The sequence below is a fragment of the Perca fluviatilis genome, chromosome 23 (assembly GCF_010015445.1).
Source record: "Perca fluviatilis chromosome 23, GENO_Pfluv_1.0, whole genome shotgun sequence".
Taxonomy (NCBI): domain Eukaryota; kingdom Metazoa; phylum Chordata; class Actinopteri; order Perciformes; family Percidae; genus Perca; species Perca fluviatilis.
In genome coordinates, this window is record NC_053134.1 from 25,139,445 (window position 1) to 25,166,287 (window position 26,843).

A 26,843-nucleotide genomic window follows, 5' to 3' on the forward strand; every position below is an offset into this window, starting at 1 on the left:
TTGCACTTGAAAATCAATTGCCCATCGGGGACACATAAAGTTGAAAGTTGAAGTTGAAGTAATCAGGCACATAATTAACTGGTTCTTAAATTCCTAGTCTTTGTGAGGGTATTATACCCAACAAATTGGAATTTTTGTTCCATTTTGGGAATCACTAGTGTTTTTCCACACTCCACAGAACGCCCTTCGTGTCTTAAAGCAAACTGGGCATTTAACTGCCTGACCTAATTCATATTTAATTAGACGCACACTTGTATTCTAAATTCAGGAAACTTGATTTGTATGCCTTGCAAACATGACTAACTTTAGGCCCTGGCTTTGTTTGATGATTCTATTTTTTTCCTTTTTGTTGTTATTCTTTCTAGTGTGTTTCTTTTTCTTTCTTTTTTTTTTAAAGAGGATACAAATTAGAGCGATGCCCTGCTGCTCTGTTTTCTGCTTTCAAAGCATATAATTAGCCCAAACAAGCAAAAATGAGTGCGATTCTGAATCTGTGCTTCCCCGCTCTGCTACTTGAGAGACGGAGAGGCTCACTCTATACCCTATTTATAATCCGGGATGATTTCTCCAATGGCTCATGTGCTAAGAAAGACATCATTTTACAGGAAGCAGGGGGCTTATGTTTGATCACGGTGGGTGGGTAGGAGTTGGGATGCAAGGCGAGATGGAGTGGAGGGGGACGGGAGCCTGGTGGGGAGTAGGAAGGGATTTAAAAAAAATCTCTATTTAAGCAATGAAAACCCTGCCATGCAGAACTGATGGGATTGCTGACGCTGCTGGTCAAGATGTTCTGGCTGCCGTTCCTCTGTCTCACCCTCGTACTTCACCAGGAACAACGAGCGCTCGATCCGTCCATCCCTGAAGCCCAGCTGTTCAGTCAACTTGTGGAAATTCTTATCGTCCAAGATGACCCAGCTGTCCTCTAGTATCTAGGGGTAAAAGAAGAGAAAGCAGGACAAGCTGACAGTCTGCTGCACTGCACTGTGCTTCAGGCCGGGTTGCATTGACTTTTACAGGTACACTAGGAAATTTGACCTGTATCTTTTACTAACCAGATATGGGAGATTTACAATGCCTAAATGAAACGCAGTAAAATGCAATACATATTGTTATATGTATGTTTTATTTTTTAAAGATTATTTTTTGGGGCTTTTCCCTTTATTTGATAGTGACAGTGGATAGACAGGAAAGGCGGAGAGAGAGAGATGGGGGATGACACGCAGCAAAGGGCCGCAGGTCGGACTCGAACCCGGGCCGCTGCAAAGGACTCAGCCTACATGGGGCGCACGCTCTTACTGGGTGAGCTAGAGGCCGCCCCGTTATATGTACTGTATGTTTTGTTATATGTACAGTATATAGGGGTGGGTATCAAACTCTTTTTTTTGGTAACGACCAAATTACGTCAGCTCTATCGAGGACCGATTTAAATCCAGCGGTGCCACATTTCGTTACCTGAGAGCACGTAAGCGCAAGCTTATCTGTCCTCTCTGCATGTTGACAGAGAGCGGGGGTCTGACACACACACACACACACACACACACACACACACACACACACACACACACACACACACACACACACACACACACAAAAAGACACAAAAACACAGACACACACAAATTCGAGCAAACTACGTCGTCTCTGCAGTTTAGTTGAAGTCACAGAGAGTCATGGCAATGCCGATGAATTGGTTGCAGGTATGGTTACAGTTTTTTCAAAACTTCAAGTAGATAGCGTAAGCTGCGATATGATATTAACGGCGAGCCGAAAGCGGTCGCGGTGCACTTCCTCTGAGACAAGCAGGCAAAACAGCGGTTTCTATGCCCTGGGGACTGACTGACAGGCTGAGGCTGTAAGGCAAGGCAACTTCATTTCTATAGCACATTTCAGCAACAAGGCAATTCAAAGTGCTAAACATTAAAGAGCAATTAAAAACGGCCAGGAAAATATACTGGCTGAAATAGGAAAATATACAAATCAGGCATGTGATTGGCTAAGGACAAAAAAGCAGGAAAATATACGGTGCACCCAGTAAGTACCGTTTCGATGGGTGATTTAGCAAATGCAATTACACTTTATGTTGTTTATGTTGCAACAGCTAATAAAGACCTAACTAAAGACCAGAAGTAAAATTGGGATTTGTTCCGTGGGGGGGGGCTCACCTTAGGGGGGGGTCCGGGGGTATGCCCCCCCGGGAAAAAGATTTTGAAAAATAAACCATCAAATGGCACTTTCTGGAGAGTTTTGTGCAAAGCAATGGAGAAATTGAGTATTACAGGATATGTGCAAAACTGCAAGGTTAAGAGCCTATACTTTCCATTGTTGTAGTATCAACAGGTATTAGGGCATTTAGCATTTACATTACTGTTAATCAGTCATCACTTGATTACACATTGTATTACCTTGTTATGATATAAGAAGTGACCCATACAATGTGCCAAACATAATGTGCCACATCAAGAGACAGCAGCATATGACAGTAGCAACAGCTGACCAGATTTGGGTCTGTGGTGACCAGGTCCACCTCACACAAACTTCCTTCTCCCAATCTTTCTCTTTACTACAAGACACACACACACACACACACACACACACACACACACACACACACACACACACACACACACACACACACACACACACACACACACACACACACACACACACACACACTTTAACCCCTGGCTAAAATGTACTATTTGAGAATATACAGATTTTTGTTGGTTTCTCCAAATACCTGAGGAAAACTGTCATTAGCACCACATAATAAAAAGATTTCTGGCTTGTTTGTCACTTTTTGCAATGCTTTTGGCAATTATTTTTTTAAAAAGTTTTTGTCAAAAAAGCTTTCAAAGCTTTCTTTATTCATGGTCAATAAACCGAATTTATATGACATAATACCTATTTTTTTTAGGTAAAAAAGCAGAAATTATTAATTATTTTGACTAACAGTTAAGATCAGAGGATGTTGATTGGATCACAGACTGGTGTATGTTAAAGTTTAGTCAGGATACGGTTTTAAAACCATTTAAACTTTTTTTTTTCCAAATACTATAAAATTGTATATAACAAACCAAAATTTAATGAAAGTTATCATTAATTGTACCTGCATATAACGTTGTATGGAACCCATAAAACATATTCATGCATCCATGTTAACCTTTCTATCCCCTGCTGTGACTTATCAAGTCTGGACTCTGTGCTGCTGCCAGCCTGTGTAGCGTTGATACGTTACTCACCGTTGATCATCTGTTAGCTTCAGCTGGCTAACGTTAGCTGTCAACCTCCCAACTAACGGTTACCTCAAGATAGTGATCTAGCGAGGATTATCCCTTCAGACCACAGTGGACTTCAGTGGACTCTCCATCCAAACTCCCAACTGGACCTTCGTCGGCCACGACTGACGGACTCTTTCAAGTCCACGTACTCCCTGTCTCCGCCGATCACCTGGTAGCTCTGAGACACCTGGTCAGCTGTCAGCTAACGCCAGCTAGCTTCTGTTAGCTTCCACCGAGCCCAGCACATCTGTTCGCGCTGTGGAGGTCTTTTTCCCGGCTGTGAAATTCATGGTGAAATTACGATTCCTGCCCTTCAATCACTATTATTGGCCAGGCGCCGTGCTTACGCAAGGTAACGTAACCTGATTTGTTCAGGTCTTATCCCCTGACCAATCGGCTATGGTCAAATGCCTGCTAATGCGACCCGGTCATTATGTTTACCAGTGCTATGCGCGCACTCAAGATTTTAGCGCACTCAAGATTTTAGCTTCCCACAATTACATGAACATGATCGACTGCGATGTTGGCGTTTAAATGCTCTGCTGCATATCACAGTAAGCGCTTCCTAACTAACAGCATGACCCAGGAAGGGCTCAGCCAGCCAGTGCTGCACCAGCAGGTGCATAACGCACGGCCGTTCAGTGCTGCAGTATAACACCACAGACCTCTACACACATCAGACTGCTCGGTTATAACTCCACTCTGGTACTCAGAAGGCTGCTTTCTTAAAGGACAATTCCGACGCAAAATGAAATGTTCTCTGGGATATGTTTTCATGCTAATCTAATGTGTCTGTAGCTTGAAACTAGCTACCGCAAACCAGTGTTTAGCTGCTAACGCTAGCTTTCGGGGGAAAGGGTAAATCACTATTTCTACACCACTAACAAGGCTCAAAATAGCACCACACTGAGGGTCCCTAAATGCAAACCGAAGCATTGAGAACTTTGTAAGTGTACGGACAGTTCATTAAAAAGGTAGATTATAAAGACCGTAGCGTTAATGTTTACATGCGGCTGCCATCTTGGATAATAGTCATGACCAGTCAAACAACGAACGCCGTGCAACCAGTAACCAGTAACATAGCTCAAACACAGCGTTCGTGATTCGACTGGTCATGACTGTTATCCAAAAATGGTGCATGTGAACATTAAGGCTAATGTCTTTATAATCAATTAAATAAATATATTAAATATAATCACATTCGATTAGCATGAAAACATATTCCAGAGAACAGTTGACTCAGTACCCGTGTTATTAACCCCTAGGTTAAATTTGCGCCGGAATTGTCCTTTAAACAGATAACTTAATTAAAGAATATTTAACATTATTATACATACATACATACATACAATTATATAATTATTATAACCAATTTTAGAAATGAACAGTGAAAAAATAGAAAGAATAAATAGAAATAAAACTAGAAGGGCAGACCTTCACATAGGCATGCTCTATCTCACAATGTTCATGCAGTGTGAATCTTCCCAGTCGGGAACCCATTTTTGTAATTATTCCAACACCACATGAATGCAGCACAAACACCCTATCTCGCAATGTTAAAGAAAGTGAAAATAATTTGTGTATTCACCCCCTGGTTCAGATCGGCTTCAAAATGATACACCCTTCCAACAGGTTTCATGGAAATCAGGCCAGTACTTGTTCCGTCACGACAAACAAACCGAAAAAACTGAATCAAAAACATACCCTACTTGGCGGAGGTAATAAATGGCTAAATAAACATCAGTACTGTATGTTCAGTATCAGTCAATTGCTGACCATTTAAATAAAGAACTACGTAATGACACCATTTCCAAATCACCCCAAGTACTGTTTTCTGCATTATATGGATAGGTTGTCATATGGGCACATATCGGACAAAATAGATGCCGATACGGATACATACCGATATGTCTGTAATAGGCCAACATCGATGAATCGATCAGGCTCTACAAATATATCTACAATATCTACAATGTACACATCTGTGTGGAGATTGGCAGGGTTTGGTATGTCTGCTTTTAAGATGGTCATGTAGCTTGTATTTGTTCCCCACTCACCTTCCGTACATCTGTCTCTGACAGCGTCCCATCAGAGCTGTGGGTGATGGCCTGGATGCGGTCAGTCAGGCTGCTATGGCGTTGCTCTAACCTTACTCTCATCCTCTGGAAAACAATTTCCAGGATGTTGCAGGTGTCCGAACTGACTTCAGGGCTGGAGGGAGGCCGCTGTCCGATGACTGACTGCAGGGGCGACTGAGGCGATGTGCATAGCCTGTAGGGCAAATTGGTTGGAGCTCAGTAAAGAATGGGACTATAATAAAAGTTGGCGTAGCCAGGGCTGCAGTAAGGAGTCTGTTTGCACAACTCCAAGGGACCAATAAAGTTGGAGTTAAACCCAGTTCCAAGTAAAAAGTGAAACCAGAGCAATTTATGCTGTATTCCAATCTAAAATAAATGCAACAATGCATCTTCAAATGTGAAAAGTAATTCTTACCATAAATAAGACAAATGAAGAACTATCTATTGACCTATTGGCATGACGTCTGTACTTCAACCCTTCAAGAACCAAAAATGAATTCATATGTAGTGACCAATCAAAGGTTTGATGGATTAGGGGGTCAGATTAACCCTTTCAGGTTAAGGGGTTAGGGTTAGAGGAAGGCATCTGACATTTTCTCTGCAGGAAAGTCTATCTGAGTGTAAGACAAGTCTTAAAAAAATATTAAAACGTGGAAAAAATGTGTTTAGATGCCAAACTAATCCTGCTTATTTTCAGGTGAAAACACACTCAATACCTAATGGCAGATATATGTCTCAAACAACTTCTGGAGTTGGGGTGACACACTGTATCAGACCTTTGTAAATGACCAATAATGTCAAGCTACGTATGTCAAACTGGAGTAATTACACATTATCCTAGGCACTAAAGATGACCAGTGAATATAAAGTGCACTCCACTTAGTCACCAATGGTTGACTGATAGTTGATGGTTGACGGATGGTTTTCATTTTGGGAGTTGAGGGGCAATCGGATGTGTGTCTGACTACTTAAGACACAAGAGTTAATGCAATGTTGCTATATTTGATACAGTAGGGCAACAGCCATTACAGCACAGGCACGTACTGAGCCATGTACTCTGTATGTCTCTCCCCATGCTCACCTCTCATGGTAACTCTTCTCGTGGGACCAGGATGTGTGCGTTTCATCTGATAGTGGTACTCCCAGGTTTCGGAGAAAGCCAGGGTAATAAACCAACTTGGATGAACTGCCAGGTCTAGAGCTTGAGGTCTCACAGAGCCTGGAAACACAAAGAGAATGTTTGAGAGTGAGCTGAGAAAAACCCAAACTCAACACCAAACTGAGCAGGTCATAGATGTATCACTTAGCAGTCAAACATCCTATGCATATTTCTGTCTCCCCCATGGGGAATTCTAAGTAATGAGAACAAAACTGTCAGCGTGTCCACATGATACAAGCCTTCCCCCACCCCTCCTCCACGCAGTTGCCAGTAGCCAAGGAGGACACGGAGGATTAAAAAAAAATAATTAGCTTTGTAGCAACTCATTTTGCAATGGCTTGAATGTAACGGACGTTCATTAATATCAAAAAGTTACGCACTAAAGCTTTAATGTATGAACACTCTTAAACTGTGTCCACTTTAACAGCAAAAAAAAATGTATCCCTTGGGGCAGAGGAACAAGTTTTACACACAACATCTGATTTATCATCATCACCGTACAAAGTTGTTTTTATTTCAGCTCTATTTTGGCCTCAACCAATTCCTGTGAAAAATCGGCTGGCTAGATACTCCACTAAATGTCGACCATCTAGTTGCTAATCTGTCGTAAGGTGCTGGGCGGGTTATTTTAGGAGATTTTTTTGCTAAAAAAAAAACAGCTGCCTCCTGCTGCTGGAAACAAGGTTAGTGAGAGTGGAAAATGCAGGTCATACAGTCAACACAACGAGTCAAAAGAGTCCAAAAAACCTCCATAGAGCTGAGGGGTACTGCAGAGTAGGGCTGGGTGATATATCATTATTATATCGACATCAGTATATGAGGCTAGATATCGTCTTAAATTTTGGATATGGTAATATCGTAATAGGTGTTGTCTTTTCCTGGTTTTAAAGGCTGTATTACAGTAAAGTGATGTACTTTTCTGAACTTACCAGACTGTTCTAGCTGTTCTATTATTTGCTTTTACCCACTTTGTCATTATATCCACATTTATTGGTGATTATTTATCAAAACTCTCATTGTGTTAACATTTTGTATAAGCCACATGAGTCAACCTTAAAATATCGCTGCAACATCGACATCGATGTATTTGGTCAGAATGTTTCTGTAGCTTTGTGTAATGTGAAAGGTATCTTACTCAATGTAGGAGAAAATATTAATAAGTGTAGCTTACCCTTAGTCAGTTACAGCTGAGAAGGGTCTGATGTCAACCAGGCTAACTCCCTCCAGCACTCCCATGCACTACTGATGTTACTGATCGTTCATGTCTCGTTGATTTTTTGTAAATAAATGCATGAAATAAATTGTTTAACTTCTTTGACCACCAACCTTTTGTGTGCTCTCCCTCCTTCTTTGTCTGAACTGCGAGCCAGTTCATGATGACAAGTAGCAGAGCAACCTGAAGCAGCTGAGCTGAGCTTAGCAATGTGGAGAGATTGCAAAACTCTGTGTTGTTGAATTTAAAAAGACGGCAGTGACAGTCCCTGAAAGGCTGTAACTCTCCAGTATCTTGAAACATATTTTTGTACAAGAACAGGTAAAGAAAAATATTTTTACATTTTGGGAAATTTTTTTGTTGTTGCTGTTAAACACCTCTGAAGTTTATTAATTAAAACCTGGTATCTTGGTTGTTAAGCCTGTACACAAACCGAGATATAAAAGCCACAACGTCTGATTTTATGTGTTGTAACAATTTCTAGGCGAAGAATAGCTTGGTGCGGTAACTTATGTTCTGTTTAATCAAATCAAATACAGCACGCTAATTAGTGAGCTTAACAGACATGCATACATGCCGGAAAGTTGCTGTAAATGTGTCATGTTTACATGTCAGCCCTCTTTCTTCTTCTTGAGGTCACAACGTTGCTTTTGATGTATTTCTGAATACTGCCATCTTTTTTTTGATTACTGCATTGTGTGTGTGTGTGTGTGTGTGTGTATATGGGTGTGTTTCTTACTTGTCGAAGTGTGTGTCTGAGATGGGCATGCTATAGCAGCTGAAGACCTTCTTCAGTTCTTCCTGGGTGACGTATCCAGTGTGCTGAGGGTCACACAGCTTCAGAGCTGCCAGCACGGAACTGAGCTGCTCACACAGCTTGTCCAGCGGTGAACTCTCCACCTTAATATAGATATTGTGATGACTATTAAAAAAAACAATATATTGTGCAGCCCTAACACACACACACGCGCGTATACACACACACACACACACACACACACACACACACACACACACACACACACACACACACACACACACACACACACACACACACACACACACGCTTGCAAAAGGTTAAATAAGCATACAGCAGTGTCTTCAGTTTCCTCAGGGACACCCAGGATCTCAGCAGTGTTTGCAGGGGAGGGTGGTGGTGGTGGAGCAGAGGTGATGCTGGGGTTGAGCCTCTCCAGGCTGGCCAGCTGGATGACCCCGGTGTGTTCTGGGTCCAGTGCATTGAGCAGCTCTGTGATCTGTGAGTGGGTCTGGGGCCGGGGCTGGGTCCCACCTGGTCTCTCCAGCAAATGTCGCAGGTCTGCTCTGTTGATCCAACCTGCCTCCTTCTGGACAGAAAAAGCTACGTGAGCATTCTTTTTCAAATTGTATTCACAGGGACATGAGGGCAGATATCATAGCGGGGAGAGGTATCATCATGGGCAGCGTAGTTAGGGCAAACGTGGGACCCAAGTAAAAAACTGATGTCATAGAGTAGAGAAAAGTTAATCCGGGCAGGGTCAGGGCTCCAGAATTAAACGCCCTGTTAATGTATTCGGTTACACTTTACTTGAAGGTATCTACATAAGAGTGACATGAAACTGTCATGAACGTGTCATAAACCTTATAAACAAGTCATAAATGTTTATGAAATGACGCTTCTTTTAGTAAGTGTCATTCGGTTTTTGTCATGACAAGTTATGGTTAGGGTTAGAGTTCATGTGGTCATGTGTCATGACTGTGTCATGACAGTCTCGTGTGTTCATGAGACTGTCATGTCACTCTATGTAGATATCTTCAAGTAAAGTGTTATTATTTATTCCAAATATGACTGTTTAAGTATTTCCAATACTTGAAAGGGTATTAAAGTCATCATTAGCAAACAATTAGTTTAACTGTGTTGTTAAAGAAATCTGTTGCATGGGCGCCCGGGTATCTCAGTTGGTAGAGCGGGCGCCCATATATAGAGGTTTACTCCTCGGCGCAGCGGGCCCGGGTTCGACTCTGACCTGCGGCCCTTTGCTGCATGTCATTCCCCCTCTCTTTCCCCTTTCATTTCTTCAGCTGTCGTGTCAAAATAAAGGCTGAAAATGCCCCAAAAAAAATCTTTAAAAAATAAAATAAATCTAAGCCATCAGAAGAGAAGTCCATTAAAGGCCTCCTTAGATTAATCCTTAGATTAGGAATGGGCAAGAGTAATGTTTTCCCAGATCAAGGGATCGCGTGAATTACTCGAGGGGGAATCGATTCCTTGCAAAGGGAAGTCTACTTTTTAGAATGAGAAAGATTCTTTAAGCGCCTGTCAGCAAGCAACAACAATGCACAGCAATATATCCGATGCATGATGCTTGTTTTCAATAAAAACAGTCAACGCTACCGTTAGAGCTGTGCCCAACAGTGTGAAGCTTCTAAGCTTCATTCATGATGTTGACACTCGAATTCTGAAATCAACATTTAAATGCTGATTTAAGGGTGTGCCTCTGGAGAAAGAGCTGCGCTGAGCCGCAATGCCAAAATACTTCTACTTCCTGTTTTGACATTTGTTTATATGTCACTGCTAGTAGCTACTTGCTAGTTAGCTCCATTGCCTGTTCGCTTTCTTTTCTTTGATGGAACTACAAAATTACTTCATCCTGATGTTCCACCTTAAATTGTGTACTCAAGGGCTTAGGGTTAGGGTTAGGGCTAATTTATTTTGACAATGGCACCGTAACAGTTTTGCATGCGACACAAAAGAGCATTAACAAAACTCATTTCAAATGTATCACAATTTTAAAATGATGTAAAGATTGTACAATTTAGATAGTTAATAAATAAAGTATTAATCTCCAGAGGAATGTCATTAAATGAGTTCTAAAATTTGAGATAAAATCCAATCCAAACACTTATATTAAAGGGCTATTACTGTATATTGGATTACATTAACAGTATATATATTAATGGTGTTGTCTTCACTCCTTCTTATGGTTATGATACACAATACCTTATGAGAAGCACTGTAATATTATGATAGCACTACTACTAAATGGCAAAGTAGCGTGTCCATCTGACGTCTATGTTTTCCGAGCTCTTGAATGCTTCCCCAGAGAGAGTCTAAAAACCATAGTTGGCTTCGAACCTGCCAGAGTGAAAAACCTCATTATTGGCTGGCGGTGTGAGGACACTTTTGTTTGATCTCCCACCCATTGAATAGATTATTAAAACAGTTGATGGATGGATTTTTTTTTCCCCTCCCGTGCCATTAAAAGGAGGAGATTTTGGCAGATAGATATGTGTGATTCATATCTGGGAGAGGCTTCACACACACACACACGCACACACGCACACGCACCACTTCCTCAAACCTGGAAGCCAACCGTTGTTTTGTGAGTGGCGGCAGCAACATCAAACATAACTGTGAATTAATGGAAAATTCAACCCCCCCTTCCCCTAAAGTTTAGTCAGATTCCAAAGTTTCATCCAGCTGAAGTAGACTGATTTGAAATTAAAGAGGCAGAACCGGAATGCGGAGGCGTGTTGAAGGGGACGGCTGTCAGACGAACATATGGCTAGTGACTGAGTGGCTAACCAGTGGCCATATGCAATCATCTAATCATGTTTATGGCCATCAAAAAAAGCGGTGGATGATGATGACTGGCTCATCTGTAAAGCTGTGTGGCATCTATATTTAAAGCATACACCTGAGCATGTGCCTTTGTCTCTTAGCAATCTGCTGCGATTACTCCCTTGTGTGCTGTCTCGTCACATTGACAATCACTTCCGTCTCGTCTGTTACTACCGATTTTTTTGCAAGGGAGATATAGAAACAAGGGAGAGGTTGGAGAGCGTTTTAGTGAGTCTTTTGTACAAGTAGGAGGTTATTTACTTCCCCCGTACTGACTCCTACCGTGTCCAGCAGGTGGGGAATCTCTTTCAGTCGAGGGTGAATGTCCTGGACATCCAAGTTGTCTTCTTCTAGGACAGGCTGCTCCAAAACCCTGAGAGAGGAGACAGATGATAAATCAGAAGCAGGGCATATGTGGCCGTCAATTCCAAACACCTCTCTTCAACCAGTAGCCGTTGCTTCACCTCGCCATCACCTCAATTATTGGAATTTATCTTGTCTAAAGCACCTTCGAAGCACCTGTTGTAGTCAGTCCCTCTAGGATTTCGCAGCCTTTTTTTGAGATTGTTGCAGCCCAAGATGCCAGATTTTGCAGGAGCTTTTGTAAAAAATTGTGATAAAAGTTGAGATGTTGCAATGAAGTTGCAGGAGACAGTGAAAGTTGCAAAAAAAGTTGTGATTTTTTTTTATAGTTCTTTAAGATAAAAGGAAACTTAAAACTTAAAATTACTCTGGGCTGAGTTGTCCTAGTAACCTTTCCAAAAGGCTCAGGATGCTGCAAATGTTGGTATAATATGAAAATGGCTGGTGGATTTAAGACAAAAAAATAATAATTTATGAATGAATCAAAACTGAACATACAGTGCCTTGCGAAAGTATTCGGCCCCCTTGAACTTTTCGACCTTTTGCCACATGTCAGGCCTCAAACATAAAGATATAAAACTGTAATTTTTTGTGAAGAATCAACAACAAGTGGGACACAATCATGAAGTGGAACGAAATTTATTGGATATTTCAAACCTTTTAAACAAATAAAAAACTGAAATATTGGGCGTGCAAAATTATTTAGCCCCCTTAAGTTAATACTTTGTAGCGCCACCTTTTGCTGCGATTACAGCTGTAAGTCGCTTGCGGTATGTCTCTATCAGTTTTGCACATTGAGAGACTGACATTTTAGCCCATTCCTCCTTGCAAAACAGCTCGAGCTCAGTGAGGTTGGATGGAGAGCGTTTGTGAACAGCAGTTTTCAGTTCTTTCCACAGATTCTCGATTGGATTCAGGTCTGGACTTTGACTTGGCCATTCTAACACCTGGATATATTTATTTGTGAACCATTCCATTGTAGATTTTGCTTTATGTTTTGGATCATTGTCTTGTTGGAAGACAAATCTCCGTCCCAGTCTCAGGTCTTTTGCAGACTCCATCAGGTTTTCTTCCAGAATGGTCCTGTATTTGGCTCCATCCATCTTCCCATCAATTTTAACCATCTTCCCTGTCCCTGCTGAAGAAAAGCAGGCCCAAACCATGATGCTGCCACCACCATGTTTGACAGTGGGGATGGTGTGTTCAGGGTGATGAGCTGTGTTGCTTTTACGGCAAACATAACGTTTTGCATTGTTGCCAAAAGTTTGATTTTGGTTTCATCTGACCACAGCACCTTCTTCCACATGTTTGGTGTGTCTCCCAGGTGGCTTTTGGCAAACTTTTAAACGACACTTTTTATGGATATCTTTAAGAAATGGCTTTCTTCTTGCCACTCTTCCATAAAGGCCAGATTTGTGCAGTATACGACTGATTGTTGTCCTATGGACAGAGTCTCCCACCTCAGCTGTAGATCTCTGCAGTTCATCCAGAGTGATCATGGGCCTCTTGGCTGCATCTCTGATCAGTCTTCTCATTGTATGAGCTGAAAGTTTAGAGGGACGGCCGGGTCTTCGTAGATTTGTAGTGGTCTGATACTCCTTCCATTTCAATATTATCGCTTGCACAGTGCTCCTTGGGATGTTTAAAGCTTGGGAAATCTTTTTGTATCCAAATCCGGCTTTAAACTTCGCCACAACAGTATCTCGGACCTGCCTGGTGTGTTCCTTGTTCTTCATGATGCTCTCTGCGCTTTACACGGACCTCTGAGACTATCACAGAGCAGGTGCATTATATAAGGAGACTTGATTACACACAGCTGGATTCTATTTATCATCATTAGTCATTTAGGTCAACATTGGATCATTCAGAGATCCTCACTGAACTTCTGGAGAGTTTGCTGCACTGAAAGTAAAGGGGGCTGAATAATTTTGCACGCCCACTTTTTCAGTTTTTTATTTGTTAAAAAAGTTTGAAATAGCCAATGAATTTCGTTCCACTTCATGATTGTGTCCCACTTGTTGTTGATTCTTCACAAAAAATTACAGTTTTATATCTTTATGTTTGAGGCCTGAAATGTGGCAAAAGGTCGAAACGTTCAAGGGGGCCGAATACTTTCGCAAGGCACTGTATGTGTCAGTGGCTTGTTGATCTTTACATTGTTAGTTAATTTCCTATCCTGGCCTGGGACACACATTCATACGGTTTGATAAAGTAATTATTGGACTTTTAACTTATCATCGCACTTACAATAACGAGCGTAGCTGTCCTCAGTTTAGGTCATTGTGTCGTCTCATCTCCGGTTTGTGTGGGTGTGTGCCCATTAGTAGTGGGTTGGTGTGCGTGTCAGTAGCGGGGGGGAACTGTATGAGCAGCAGCCCCGCCCCCGCCCGCTGCAGACAGCCGACAGGATTAAAACAGCAGCCGCTTCAGCGACTTTAGAGTGAAAAATGGTTACAGCGTACATTGGTGTTAAAATGTATACAGGTTGGCAGGACGGCCTGACATTTTTTGCACGGTTTTTCGCTGTACGTTTTCTTGGTAAATGTGAGATGTTCGAGTCTCGTCTTCAGATCGGAATTTCGGAAACAAGCTCTCTCTTACTCCTGCTTGGTCAGTGGCACTCAGAGTCACATTATACTGAGGTAAAGTCTGGCACGTGGGACTGCTGGGATTGGTTGACGTTGTGTCAAATTTGCGAAAACGTTGCGGTGATCACGATGATGGTTGAATTTGCGTGGTCTTGACTACAACGCTGCCACCCAGACACGATCACCGACTTGAAATAATTGTTCTGTGTAAAATTGATATGTAAATCTGCCAGCACCAGGACCTTAAAAGCTCTCCAGAAATCTTCTACCATGGTTTTAATAGGAGCAGTAACTAGATAGATGAGGGTTCTGGGTGAAGAACGCAAATGGTTGCATCGTTTTTATGGAAATGATAATGGACTGCATGGCCCTTTTCTCGTCATAGCAACCACTCAAAGCACTTTACAACACGAGCCAGCAATCACCCATTCACACATACCTGTACATTTATACACTGGTGGCAGAGGCTGCCATGCATAAACATTCAAACGCCATGGGTAGCAATTTGGGGTTCAGCCTCTTGCCCCAAATACTTTTAGACATGTAGAACTGCAGGGGGCCAGGGATCGAACCCCCGACATTCTGGTTGGTGGACGACTGCTCTATCTCCTGAGCCACAGCGGCAAATAAAAGGTACTGGCCCGTGTGTGATGGATTCAGAGACAAAATCCAGCTCCATCGAACAATAAGGTAGTATGGGCATTGTAAAAATGAGAATGTACTGCCCGATATCCCTCAGATTTACATTCATGTACTGTAGAATTCTGCATTGTTAGGGTTAGGGTCGGTATGAAGTGCTAATGCAGGGTTGGGGTGGTAGGTGGGTGTAAAATGCATCTGATAGCATCTCAGTGAGAATTTAATTTCAAATGTCAGCTAACGACAAGGAAGCGGAAAGAGAGGACTTTTGTTAATGGGGGGAAGGGGGGGGGGAGCTTCAGGGAAATGCAGGGAAGAAGAATTGCAACCAAACCAGCGCAGAAAATGAATAGATGTGGAGAAGTCACAGGTAAGTAAGAGTGAGGGAGATCGACGTCTGTGTCTGTGACACAGGGAGGGGGAGAGAGAGAGAGATATGTAATGTTATCTCCACTGGAAAGACTTTTTTTAATAATAACGTTTTAATAATGTTGTCTAGCAAACAATTATTCATTTATATATCTATCTTTCTCTCTCAGGCCACCCTTGTGAAGCCCTTTGTGTTTAGTTAGATGTTGCTCAGCCAAGCAAACAACGGAAATTCTGGGATGCCATGGCCATGGTATAAGCGGGATAATACCCGCCACGTTTGTACCAGGCGCGAGGCCCCCAGAGGCGCGAGGCCCCCAGAGGCGCGAGGCCCCCAGAGGCGCGAGGCCCTGTACGCTCGCACAGCTGGCCCAATCCATGCGACGGTTCTGCTATGACCTCACCACATGTGTTGTTTGTTTGTTTTTTACAAAGGACTAAAGCTATCATTTCAAAACTGACCTGTCGGTGTGAAGATTTGTGTCGCCCTCGTCTCTGACCGGGCTCATGAAGTGGCCCAAGAAGTGTTTCCACCTCACTGGCCCTGTTGCTCTCACACCGTAACTGCAAATACACACCAATTCCAAACTCCATGAAAAATATATTACACAGAATAGATGATTAGCTGGATTTTAAGATTTAAAGAGTAAAAGGGCAGGGAGGTTGAGGTCCAGAGTAGGTTGGTAGAAAGAGGGAAGAGAAAAGAAATTATAAATTAATAAAATATAGCTTTCCCTACTGGTTGGTCAGCTTCTGGAAGGAGTGAGGGTTCATGGGAAATATAAAGCTGCTGAGAATGGCCCTGAGGACTTCCTGTTTGACCAGGCCAGAGTTGGTGGTGTCAAAGGCCTGCAGCGCTTGCCACACCGGGGTAGAGTTCATGCACATCTGATAGGCAGAAGAACACACTGATGTACAAACATTCATATTTTAGAGACAGACCTCTCTCTTGCTTTGTTTTTTTTTCTCTCCTTAATAAAGACAGGAAATGAGTCATTTCTGGTTTTGGTTGCCATGGCGAGCATCCCCGTGCGGCTCTAGGATGAGACAGAAGAGCCATCCCCGACTCTGCCGCCTTTCCCGCAAATTAGCCGTGATTAACACACTAACTCAGGAACTGATTTTTCTGGGCAAACATTTTAATTAGAAGTGTTCCCTCTGCCGTTTGAATCCTGACATGCCACTTAGAGCCAATTTAGCCCTGCGTCTTTAAGCGGGATAATGCAGGGGAGAAGGCCAGATGGTGACACGCAAACAGGGGGGGGGGAACAAAACAAACAAAGTCATTCAGACAAGTCTGTGCAGTACCTTGTCGTAGAAGAGAATCTGCAGCTCCCTGTGGCGCAGGGCTGATGGAGCATCGTGTAGACTGGAAAGAGACTCTGCCCTCTGTTTCCGCTGTTTAACTTTCTCAGCTGGTGGTGTGCCTCGGCTGCACATTTCTATAAAACAGGATCTTTACAATACCTCTGGATTCCACTGTGTACTTCACAAACATGGTCAAGATGGTTTAAAACTACAACTGGATTTAGATTCGGCTTTGCAATTCATTTCAATCATGTGTAGGTTTTTGGCCGTGCAAGTGGCTCTGTAGAGCATGATGGCAGTGCCAGTTAGTCGTTGTACACTAAACTATCTCAAAAACTATTGAATGGATTGCTTTCAAATTTGGTACAGATACCCATGGTGAGACATTCTAATGACTTTAGTGATCCCCAACTTTTTCCCTCGCACCAACCTGAGGTTGACATCTGTGAATTTGCGTTAAATATCTCAGGCTCTATGTTTCCCCTTAAGCTGCCTACACATGATCCGCAGTTTGTTTTCCTATGGGGAGGGCAGGGGAGACAACTCTGAGAAAGCGCTACCCTTGGCGTCAAATGTTCAAATTATTTCAACTTTGACCACGTTGCCACTAGTCTATAGCCACAACGTTCCACTTCTGGGAATGCTCCGTTGTCATTGGAAGTTCCGTCCCTTTTATCGGCCGGATGTCCATTACCTTGCGCTTTCTTTGTGTTGCCGTGGATTTGTGAGGACTATGGTTAACTGCTCCTCAGATCTCTGCAGGGTAAATCCAGACAGCTAGCTAGACTATTTGTCCAATCTGAGTTTTCTCTCGCATGACAAAAACAACTTTTGAACGTACACATGTTCCAACGAAACAAGTTCCTTCCCGAGGCTATTTAGCAGAGGCACCGTGGCTCCGTCCAGCTCTTAGTGCCACCCATGATGATTGTTTTTGGTTTAAAGAAATGCCAATAAACCAGAGCGCGTTTTTTCTCCCATCCCGGAATGCTGTGTGGACTCGCCAGACCCTCCTCCGCAGCGCAGTGGAGGAAGGTCTGGCAAAGCGAGACTACGTTACCGCTGATCTATCAAGGCGCAGCCAATTCCAGAAGCAATAATGACGTATACCTGTGCTGCGCTTTCCCTCACTGCTCTGCCCCCTACCTCGCGGTTTTACAGCGGATCATGTTTAAGCTGAATTGTAATTCATTTGGCGATCACATGACCCTAAATCCAGCGCCATAATCAAGTTAACAATACAGTGCTGCAGAAATGAGTCCTAAAACCCGGAAGAGAGTTAATATTTTTGCACTTCCGGTTCATTGTCTCAAAGTTTTGAATTTTTGAATGGGTTCTTTGTTAGATGCCTGAAAAGGGGTTAACACACGCTTAAGAGATTTTTAATAAGATCGTCAGTAAATACCCCTCTAGTGATTATTGAAGATTTTGTCTTAGAAAAGTGGGAAAGGATATTACAGAGGTTGTTGGTGATGTCAGATGTCACCATGAGCTTAGTAGCAGAGATTTATTTTGTGGGTTACATTCATTTACTAATAATAACTTAATGGACCAAGTTATTCTGAAGAAGCTGTCCCACGTGCTTTAACTTTTCCTAAAGTAGCTAGTTGTAAGACAACGACTATGTGGCTAACGTTTGGATAACCAGTGTTACATTAGTATTAGCATTTAGCTGAAAACGGCCCTGTGCCAAAGCACACCCTCACACAGCAGCTAGCATGGCTGTAGACTTAAAAGTCCAATTAGCATCTCAGTTTGTGTTCCCTGCTGCTATCTCTCATCGTATTCTCGAAAATTCACATTTGAATTCCACGGCATCCATACCTAGCTTAGTGCAGACTGGAGCAATCTTGAAGTTATGGCTGTCGTCAAAGCCTAGCTTGTCCAGGAACAGTTCGTAGGAAATGGCGGAGCTGTTATTGGGACTGTAGTGATTCCACAGCCTTGGAACAAAAACAAAAAAAACATATGCTGGGTGATAAATGGTACAGTTATACAGTCAAGAGCACCCATGTCAACGATGAGATGCTGATCACGCTTTCTCCTTGACTTTATCAGTTACAACCATAGACTGTATATTAAGTCTATGCGTGCGTCCGCGTATGTGTGCGTCCGCGTGCGTGTGTGTGTGTGTGTTTGCGTGTGTGTGTGTGGGTGAGAGAGTGAAAGAGAGAGAGTCCTGAGCGCTTAAACCAATTAAAGCCATTGAAAATGAACCTGTCACACACAATTCTCTAGAGCCGCATCAAAAAAGTTAAGGAGCGTTTCTAGAGTGGATTTGACTGCAGGGCCTGAAGTTTTAAAAGTCAATTAGCTCGCTCTCATCAAGACAAGGGCCGACCACAAAGTTAGTGCTAGTGATCTCGTCCCAGCCGGCACACCACTTCCCACCACAGGGAATACCAGTACTGTTGGATGACAGTGTGTGTGTGTGTGTGTGTGTGTGTGTGTGTGTGTGTGTGTGTGTGTGTGTGTGTGTGTGTGTGTGTGTGTGTGTGTGTGTGTGTGTGTGTGTGTGTGTGTGTGTGTGTGTGTGTTCAGACATTCATATGTGGAGCTCAGATTTAATATGTTTGTGCACCAATTCAACAACCCAGAGTTGTACAGGCAGCTGCGAGCATGAAACAAAAACTGGGGAGAGACAAAGAATGGCACCTGTATGGAAAGCCCTTTGAGCATTAATTCCTATTCCTTGATATCAGACGTCAGGTTCCTCCACAAGTTGGTTTTTTGTCAGTACTGGTTGCAAATTTGTTTGTACTAGTTGGATATTTGGTCTTACCAGTTGCGCAAAATTTTTTACTTGTCACTTTTGTTCAGCAACTAGTGGAACATTTGTCTAACTAGTTACAGCAGAAGCCTTACTAGTGACGCTGGGCAGCGTACTAGTAGCAGCAAAGTCCAAACTAGTCAGCTGTTGGACGCAACAGTCATCCTGTGGACCATGCTAGTAACACCAAAAGTCCTACTAGTTAACTACATGGCTGCAGAAGCTCTAACATGTTAACTAGTAAACATGAATTCCAGTTACTAGTTTACTAGTGAGCTACATCTCTCTGTACTAGTTAAAGCCTCTTTTGACCTTACTACTTAACTAGTGAGCCTAAAAATATTTACTAGTTAACTAGTGATGTCCAAAAAGCCTAGTAGTGACACCAGTGAGATACTAGTAGGCTTTTTTGGACATCAGTAGTAAATATTTTGAGGCTCACTAGTTAACTAGTAAGGTCAAAAGAGGCTTCAACTAGTTTACTAGTAAGCATTTTGGCTTTCACTAGTTAACTAATAAACATTTTGGACCACACTAGTTAAAGAGGCTTCTCTATAGAGCTCCCCCTACAGATTCAGAATAGATATTTGGCAGCTCCTATGTTTCCTTGTGTCTGACTCCTCTCTTGGTCAGTCTGCTGTTTCCTCTTTTTCTGTTCCTCCGACAATACTTTCCTAGCTTTCTGCTTCTTTTTTGCCGGCTCAGTCCTGAATGGGCGTATGTATAACCATTCCAATGACTCCGAAGCTGTTCAGTTAAGGTAAATTAAGCTAAAAAAACGACATAGTTCCCCTTTAACTATTAAAGTCAAAATGTATCTCACTTGTAGGCTTCTTTGACATCACCCATTAACTAGTAAATATTGAACTACCCACCCTGACTCTCTTATCTTACTACACCTCAACTAAATGAATGGAGTGATTGTAAGAGAGTATGTGTATCCTTGTGTGGCTCATTAAACCTTTAGAACATTGTGAACTGAACCCTGCTTCGTATGGCTTTGTTCTGCTAGCGCTCGCCACTGCTTTCAGAATCAACTCGCGGGGGGGAGGGGTCAAGCCAGTAGATGAAAGGATTCGAACCACGATTCCCCACACATGGGTACATCAGAAAGATCTACGGCCATTTCAAAAGCATTGCACATATCCCAACGACAGAACAAACAAGAGACAATCATACATTCCTTTATTTACGGTGCTATCTTGCGCATGGTCGTTAATAAAGACAAAAACACTTCTTTGGCCGGTACACCTCCTTGCTTCCTGTAACGATAGCTATCAATCAAGGTAGACTAAGGAGGTCTGTGTGGGGGAGATCGTCCAAATTGCGCTTGCTGAGTAGTTTTATACACGCAGGTGCCATTCTTTGCCCGTCCCTATGTTTTGTTCCACGCTCGCAGCTGCTTGTACATCTCTGGGTTGTTGAATTGGTCTGGTACAGTAATATCTGCGTGGGTGAAAATTTTTTTGTATCTGCTCGTGAGCATGTTTTATCGCGCTCGGGAGATGTGAGATAAACCTGACGCCATAATAGCAGTCAACCAGTCCTCATGTGCAGTGTGTGTGGGCCGTTGCATGCGGCTGCACAGATTTGATGTGCGATCTGTTGTGTCAAACTGTGTCAGGCGAATACCACGGACCCCCCACCTCTGAAACTCCTTGTCTGTCAGGTGGATGCAATAGTTGTCCAGGATGCGGCGGAACTCGTGCCGCTGGATGTGTCCTTCTCTGTTGTAGTCAAACAGGCGGAACACTCTGATCACGGTCCTCAGGTTGCCTCCGATCTGCAGGGGGGGGGGGGTTCACACACAATGATTGACAGCAACAGCAACACTACACCTCGGCGGCGCCTGTGAACTCCTGAACCCGAGCGACTTGTGGGGCTCGGCTCGCCGGAGCTTTCATCTTTGTGAACATGGTTATTGACACGCCTGCCTTGATCTGTGGAAGCCCGGGTCTATTCCCCAAAGTGCTGACAACTGATGAGGTGGGAGAGAGCAAGGAGGAGACGCAAAGCTGGCTGGTAGACGGATGAAATAGAGAGAAGAGAAGGAGGAGGGAGGGTACTAAGGGGGATTATGGGTCAGTAAAGCACAGACAGAGAGGTTTGTAGTTCAGAACAGCAGCTTGAAATGGATGCACTCCTGTGTTTCACAGCTGAAAATTGGGAGATATACTTAAGGGTGATCTGATCTGAAGGATGATGATCTACACTTTAATAGAATACATACAGTAGGTATTTTAATTTAGAAATCTTAAATTACAGAGCTGAAATGATATCCAACTAGAGATGTTTCAGCTGCAGTGAGGCTATTTCTGGGATATAGAGTACATATAACTTTAATGTTAAAGGTTGTAAATAAATCATCGTTTCTATAGACACCGTTGTTATCGATGCTGGTGAAAATAGATTACAAAAGTATGTCATGATCAAATTCATGTGACACCTTGAAAGCTCAATTAACTGCTGCGCAAATGTAAATATCATGTCTAAAAACAAATAACTATTCTTATAGATCATAATATGACACTACAAATTCCATTAAAACCAACTCAAATGTAACTTTTTAATTCCTTTTCAATTGCCAAGCAGTTAGTTAAGACAGAATTATGAAAAATAGGCTATACCATGTGGTTAATTCATGTAGACTACTTATTCATCCAATTACAAGAAAACATGCTGATGCATGATATATATCGTTATCAAGATATGAAATTACTTATATCAGGATAGAAGATTTTGGCCATATCGCGCAGCCCTACTACCAATAGTCAATTGCAACATCTTAAAAAAAATGTTGCCTAACTACAATGCACATGGCAACTGTGGTATGGGAAAGATTGTGTTTACAGTTAATAGAAAGGCTAAAGTTAAATGCAGGTATGTGACTAGACCAAACTCTAGTACCTGCAAGAAAGTCTAACGTGTTTCATGGACATCCACCACCCCTCCACCCTCACTGCCTCGCTATGTAAAGGACACACGACTTCCCACATTGGTACCCAATCCTCCCATTGGGAGCAAATCATGGGCTGCAGAACCATCCCAAGTGTACATACGTAATTCCTAGGCTGAATTTAATAGAGGGCACAATATTGGCCCTCATAAGAAGCAAACCAATATATGAGTCTAACTCAAACAAACAATGAGCAGTTAAGGATCAGAGCAGCAGAGCACTGAAGAGCTAGAGGCCCAAAAAGATGACATACATGTGTAATTTGGAACACCCTCACGCTCTGGGTAGCTGGATGACGAGGGTTTTGGATCTGGTTAACACTGTCAGAGCTCAGTGGCAGTCACTCAAGTTAAGTCTGAGTGAGCGCCCCCAGCCAAGTCCAGCCCGGTCCCCGCCTTCCATGCGACAGCTCGCTCCGTAGCTCCGGGGCGCCACGCGAACCGCGGAGGAACAAGAGCAGAGATACTAAATATACCCCCGGTGACTCTTGGGTAATCAGAGTCCTCTGTCGCCCAGAGAAGTCTCCGTCTAATTGCACTCTGATTAGACGAGCTGCCAAGTCTCTCAGTGAGAGGCGTGGGGAGGGGGGGAGCCTCCCTCATGTCCTGTTACACTGACACGAAATAGAGCAGATGGAGTAAAGTCAAGCAAAAAATATACAAGATGCTGACCTCTGAAACGACGTTCACCATTTCCTGCAATGCACCAGACTAGGTTGGGTTTCTACTGTGTATTTCCAGATTCCCATGTCTTAAGTTCTCGTTTGGGATCACAGGGGAGGGGTTTTTCTTTTCTTTTTTTTGGTACAGCAGTAAAACTTTGAAAATCTCCACTTTTGTTATCTAACAACTTCAGCTACTGTTCAAGCTTCCTTACAAGCATAACAATTAGCCCTGCATTTACTCCACCTTTCATTCTGCCAGAGTCGGGGGGAGGGGGAGGGAAGAGAGGCGCTCCACAGCAGCCTGTGCGTTTAAAAAAAGATCAAATGAAAGTGAATTTATTAAAGACAGATATAAATATGATTCTCCCCGCCATGCTCCCCGATCTCCCTCCCTCCCGCTCCAACTTACAGGATTCTGTGCTAATTAGAAATGTGTTAAAATCACAAAGGAGGGAGAGAGGAGATCATACGGTATTAATGAACAGAGACAGAGGGATATCATCCAATCTCCATCTCCATCTCATCTCTCCCTCTGCACACACACACTCCCCCTCTCCTTTTATCTGCCTTTGTGTCTTCCTCTTCTCAATTCCCTCGCAAACTTTGTTTCCCTTTCTTCCTCTTTCTTTCTTCTCCCTTTGTCTTTCAGCCCGTGTCTCCCTCTGCCTTTTTTTCCTCCTTCAAATTCCTTGATAATCTAGTTTTTTTTATCTCCAATTTCCACCCCTTCCTTTTTCTCTGTTTTTCCCCCCTCTCTCCACTCCCCCCCCCGTCCGCCGGTAGTGCCAGCGCTCCATTAGGCAGCTGTGTTCTGGTTGGCGTGGTTGGAGGCCTGGCGCTGTGCCGCTCTCGGAGTGTCTCAGCAGCCCTCGCCCATCCGTCTGCCCACCCAGCCCCATGGTCCTTAATTAATGAAAGCTCTGTTGTTTTTGTTTACCGGCCTGTTATATGCTAATCCAGCAAGCCCGTCCAGCCACGATGTCTGCTCGTTACCCTCTCAGCTGATTAGTCCATGATCTCAGCCACGACCCAAAGTCCAGTCTGATAGCCATTTGATCACTGTGTATTCTCTTGCACGCTTTAAGGGACCGTTCACACAAATGGCGAAAGAACATTTTTCCTCCCTTACCTCTAGTGGTATCTAGTCATGCAGATACTATTGGTTTTATTTGTCCTGATATTGAGATATCTGTCTCTACCCTAATACAATATAAGTGAATGTAACTTAATTTGTGGGATTCAATTATTGCATTTCAAAAACTCAACAGCCACATCTCTTTCCAGACACAGTGTCTGTGTTACTCTAGAACACTCAATTTTCAGAGGGACTATTTCTTTGGTAAAAACTAGTTCCAATGAAAACTGTTCACAGTGAGGTGAGGTCTATCCGGTGTAGCTGGGACACTGTTTTTGTTTAATTTTTATTCTGTGTACATCACAAATTAATTTCCATTCACCATTGACTATTTTGGGCATTCAGAAAGTAAAAGTTAGTTTCCTTTTCTGCATGTTAGGAGACATCCAAGCCTAGCTGAAACTCTCCAGAGTGAGTAATTAGTACAAAAGATGAGCAACTGTCCTACAAAAATATGATTCTTTGCACAACAGACACAACCAAAAAACAATTCAAGGTACAAAACTGTACAAAAAAGGAGAAGTTAAAAGGTGCCCTGTGCGTGCATAAGGGCACCACATTACACATTCCTGCCGCCATTTTTGGAGGCGTTAACGAGCAAAGAAATGTAGTACTGCGCCAACATAGGCATAGAACAAGACTGCAAGCAAGTAAACAATGCACAATACCTCTGAGCCCGAGCAAAAAAACCCTGCATCTCTGATTCATAACTTAATAACTTTATAACCATAGTGAGTAGAAACATACCGTCTTCTGCAGCTTAAAGCTAACACTCGCCGTTCTGCTAATGTCTTTGGTGTCTTCGTAGCCCTTACGGAAGGTTTTGTATCTAGCCTGGAAATCCAGAGTTTTTCGGGGTCTTTGTGCAATAAATCCAAACTGTTACATCCAAGTTTGACACACTATGTCCATCATTTGTGAATTTCCGTCCGTTTGTCGCCACCGATCGCCGCTAGCTCTGATGCTAACCACCATTTGGCATTTCCCATGATGCTCTGGGAGACCATTCTAACCAATCAAAAGCTTGTTTACGTCTTGTCAGCCAATGGAAGGCTGGTCTGTCATTGCAGACGAAACAAATAAGCTTTGCGAATGTTTTATAAGGAAGGAAATGCATCTAACACATTTGGCAGGCCTCAAGGGTACACACAATGTGTTGTGGTGAGAAACACTGAACACTGAAGAAAACTAGTGCACGGATTAATAGAAACTAGCTCAGATCTAGAAGAGGTTTGGACAGTGATGAATGAATGAAGGAATTAATGAAATTAAACTAAATCTGTTCATATATGACATTACTGGATCTTTAGTCTATATCCACGACGTTCCACTTCCAGGATTGTTCAGGTGCTGCTGGAAATTCCGCCGGATGTCCCTCATTTAGGCCGGATGTCCGTCACCTTCCACTTACTTTGTGTTGGCGTTCTAACCTCTGGTGGATTTGTGAGGACTATGGTTAACTGCTCCTCAGATCTCTGCAGGGTAAATCCAGACAGCTAGCTAGACTATCTGTCCAATCTGAGTTTTCTCTCGCACGACTAAAACAACCTTTGAACATACACATGTTCCACCAAAACAAGTTCCTTTCCGAGGCTATGTTGCAGAGGCACCGGAGCTCCATCCGGAGCTTAGCGCCGCCATTGACGATTGTGATTGGTTTAAAGAAATCCCAATAAACCACAACACGTTTTTCTCCCATCTCAGTATGCTGTGTGGACTAGCCAGACCCTCCTCCGCAACGCTGTGTAGAAAGGTCTGGCAATGCGAGACTACTGGATCTTTAAACCGGTTTGCTTCATTTTCTGACCTGTTTAAACGTATTAAAAAAATTGTCAGGTTTAAATCAGGCTCGGGCTCATAATTAAAGTTAATGTGTCGGGCCAGGCCGGGCTCGGACACAACGTGCACTGGCTCGGGTAGGGTCGGGCTTGATTTTTTGGGCCTGGTCTAAGCTCTAACGGAAAGTAATTTTTTTCATTCATGATGAAACCTACACTTCGACCTAAAACTAATGAAAGAACAAATCTGCATCGAAGAACATGACAGGATATCCAGGTTACGATAAAAATTTAAGTGTAGCACTAATCCTCGCGTCTGCTCCGTCTCCCTTCAGATTAAAGCACTTGCATGTGATACAGACATTATTTAGTGTCACACACGAAGCTGCGTTTCAGTATATTCAGTCAAACTGTGCCGACTTGGAAACAGTGTGTAACGACGCGGCTTTAAGAGACATTCGACTCTCCTCTCTCTGTCAGCCAAAGCTCTGCCGTGCTTGCTCTAACCTTTTCTGTCACTATGAATTATGGGAGGGAGACAAGCAGAGGGATAGAACAGCTCTCTGAAGAGGAGGGATGAAAGAGGGAGATGAGAGAGAGAGAGAGAGAGAACGACATGGAGAGTTGGAGGGGAATGAAGGGAGACGGATCACAAGCGGGAGCGGAGGAGGAGAAACCGCTGAGTGACAAAGAGGAGGAAAGAGAGGATAGCGAGAGGAGATCAGACAGCGATCATAAGAGAGCGCAGATATGAACTTTCTTTTGTCTGTCAATTAGAGGGCTAATTTCTCTCTGGTTGGGCTCCAGAGTGCCAGAGACAGGCGGCATTGAAGTGGAGCCTAGAGGGATAATAATGGGCTCTGGGACCATTCTGCTGCCGTCGCTCACTATCCAAACATTGGTTTAACAAAGGCACTGCATGACCTAAACAACATGGAGGGTCT

At 43.1% G+C, this 26,843-nt stretch overlaps 1 protein-coding gene across 6 annotated transcripts in view; it reads right to left on the reverse strand.

Annotated features, from left to right (window-relative positions):
- The window catches only part of LOC120553669 (EF-hand calcium-binding domain-containing protein 6-like), a 70,487-nt gene that overhangs the window by 25,446 nt on the left and 18,198 nt on the right, over window positions 1-26,843 (reverse strand). For all 6 annotated transcript variants that reach the window (XM_039792323.1, XM_039792320.1, XM_039792322.1 and 3 more), the window contains 11 exons: window positions 21,013-21,149; window positions 18,421-18,539; window positions 16,597-16,730; window positions 16,028-16,176; window positions 15,751-15,852; window positions 11,612-11,702; window positions 8,820-9,074; window positions 8,468-8,628; window positions 6,438-6,575; window positions 5,336-5,549; window positions 815-929 (listed from right to left, as the gene is read on the reverse strand). In XM_039792323.1, coding sequence (XP_039648257.1) covers window positions 815-929; window positions 5,336-5,549; window positions 6,438-6,575; window positions 8,468-8,628; window positions 8,820-9,074; window positions 11,612-11,702; window positions 15,751-15,852; window positions 16,028-16,176; window positions 16,597-16,730; window positions 18,421-18,539; window positions 21,013-21,149 — 1,615 coding nt within the window. The remainder of the gene's footprint in view (window positions 1-814; window positions 930-5,335; window positions 5,550-6,437; window positions 6,576-8,467; window positions 8,629-8,819; window positions 9,075-11,611; window positions 11,703-15,750; window positions 15,853-16,027; window positions 16,177-16,596; window positions 16,731-18,420; window positions 18,540-21,012; window positions 21,150-26,843) is intronic.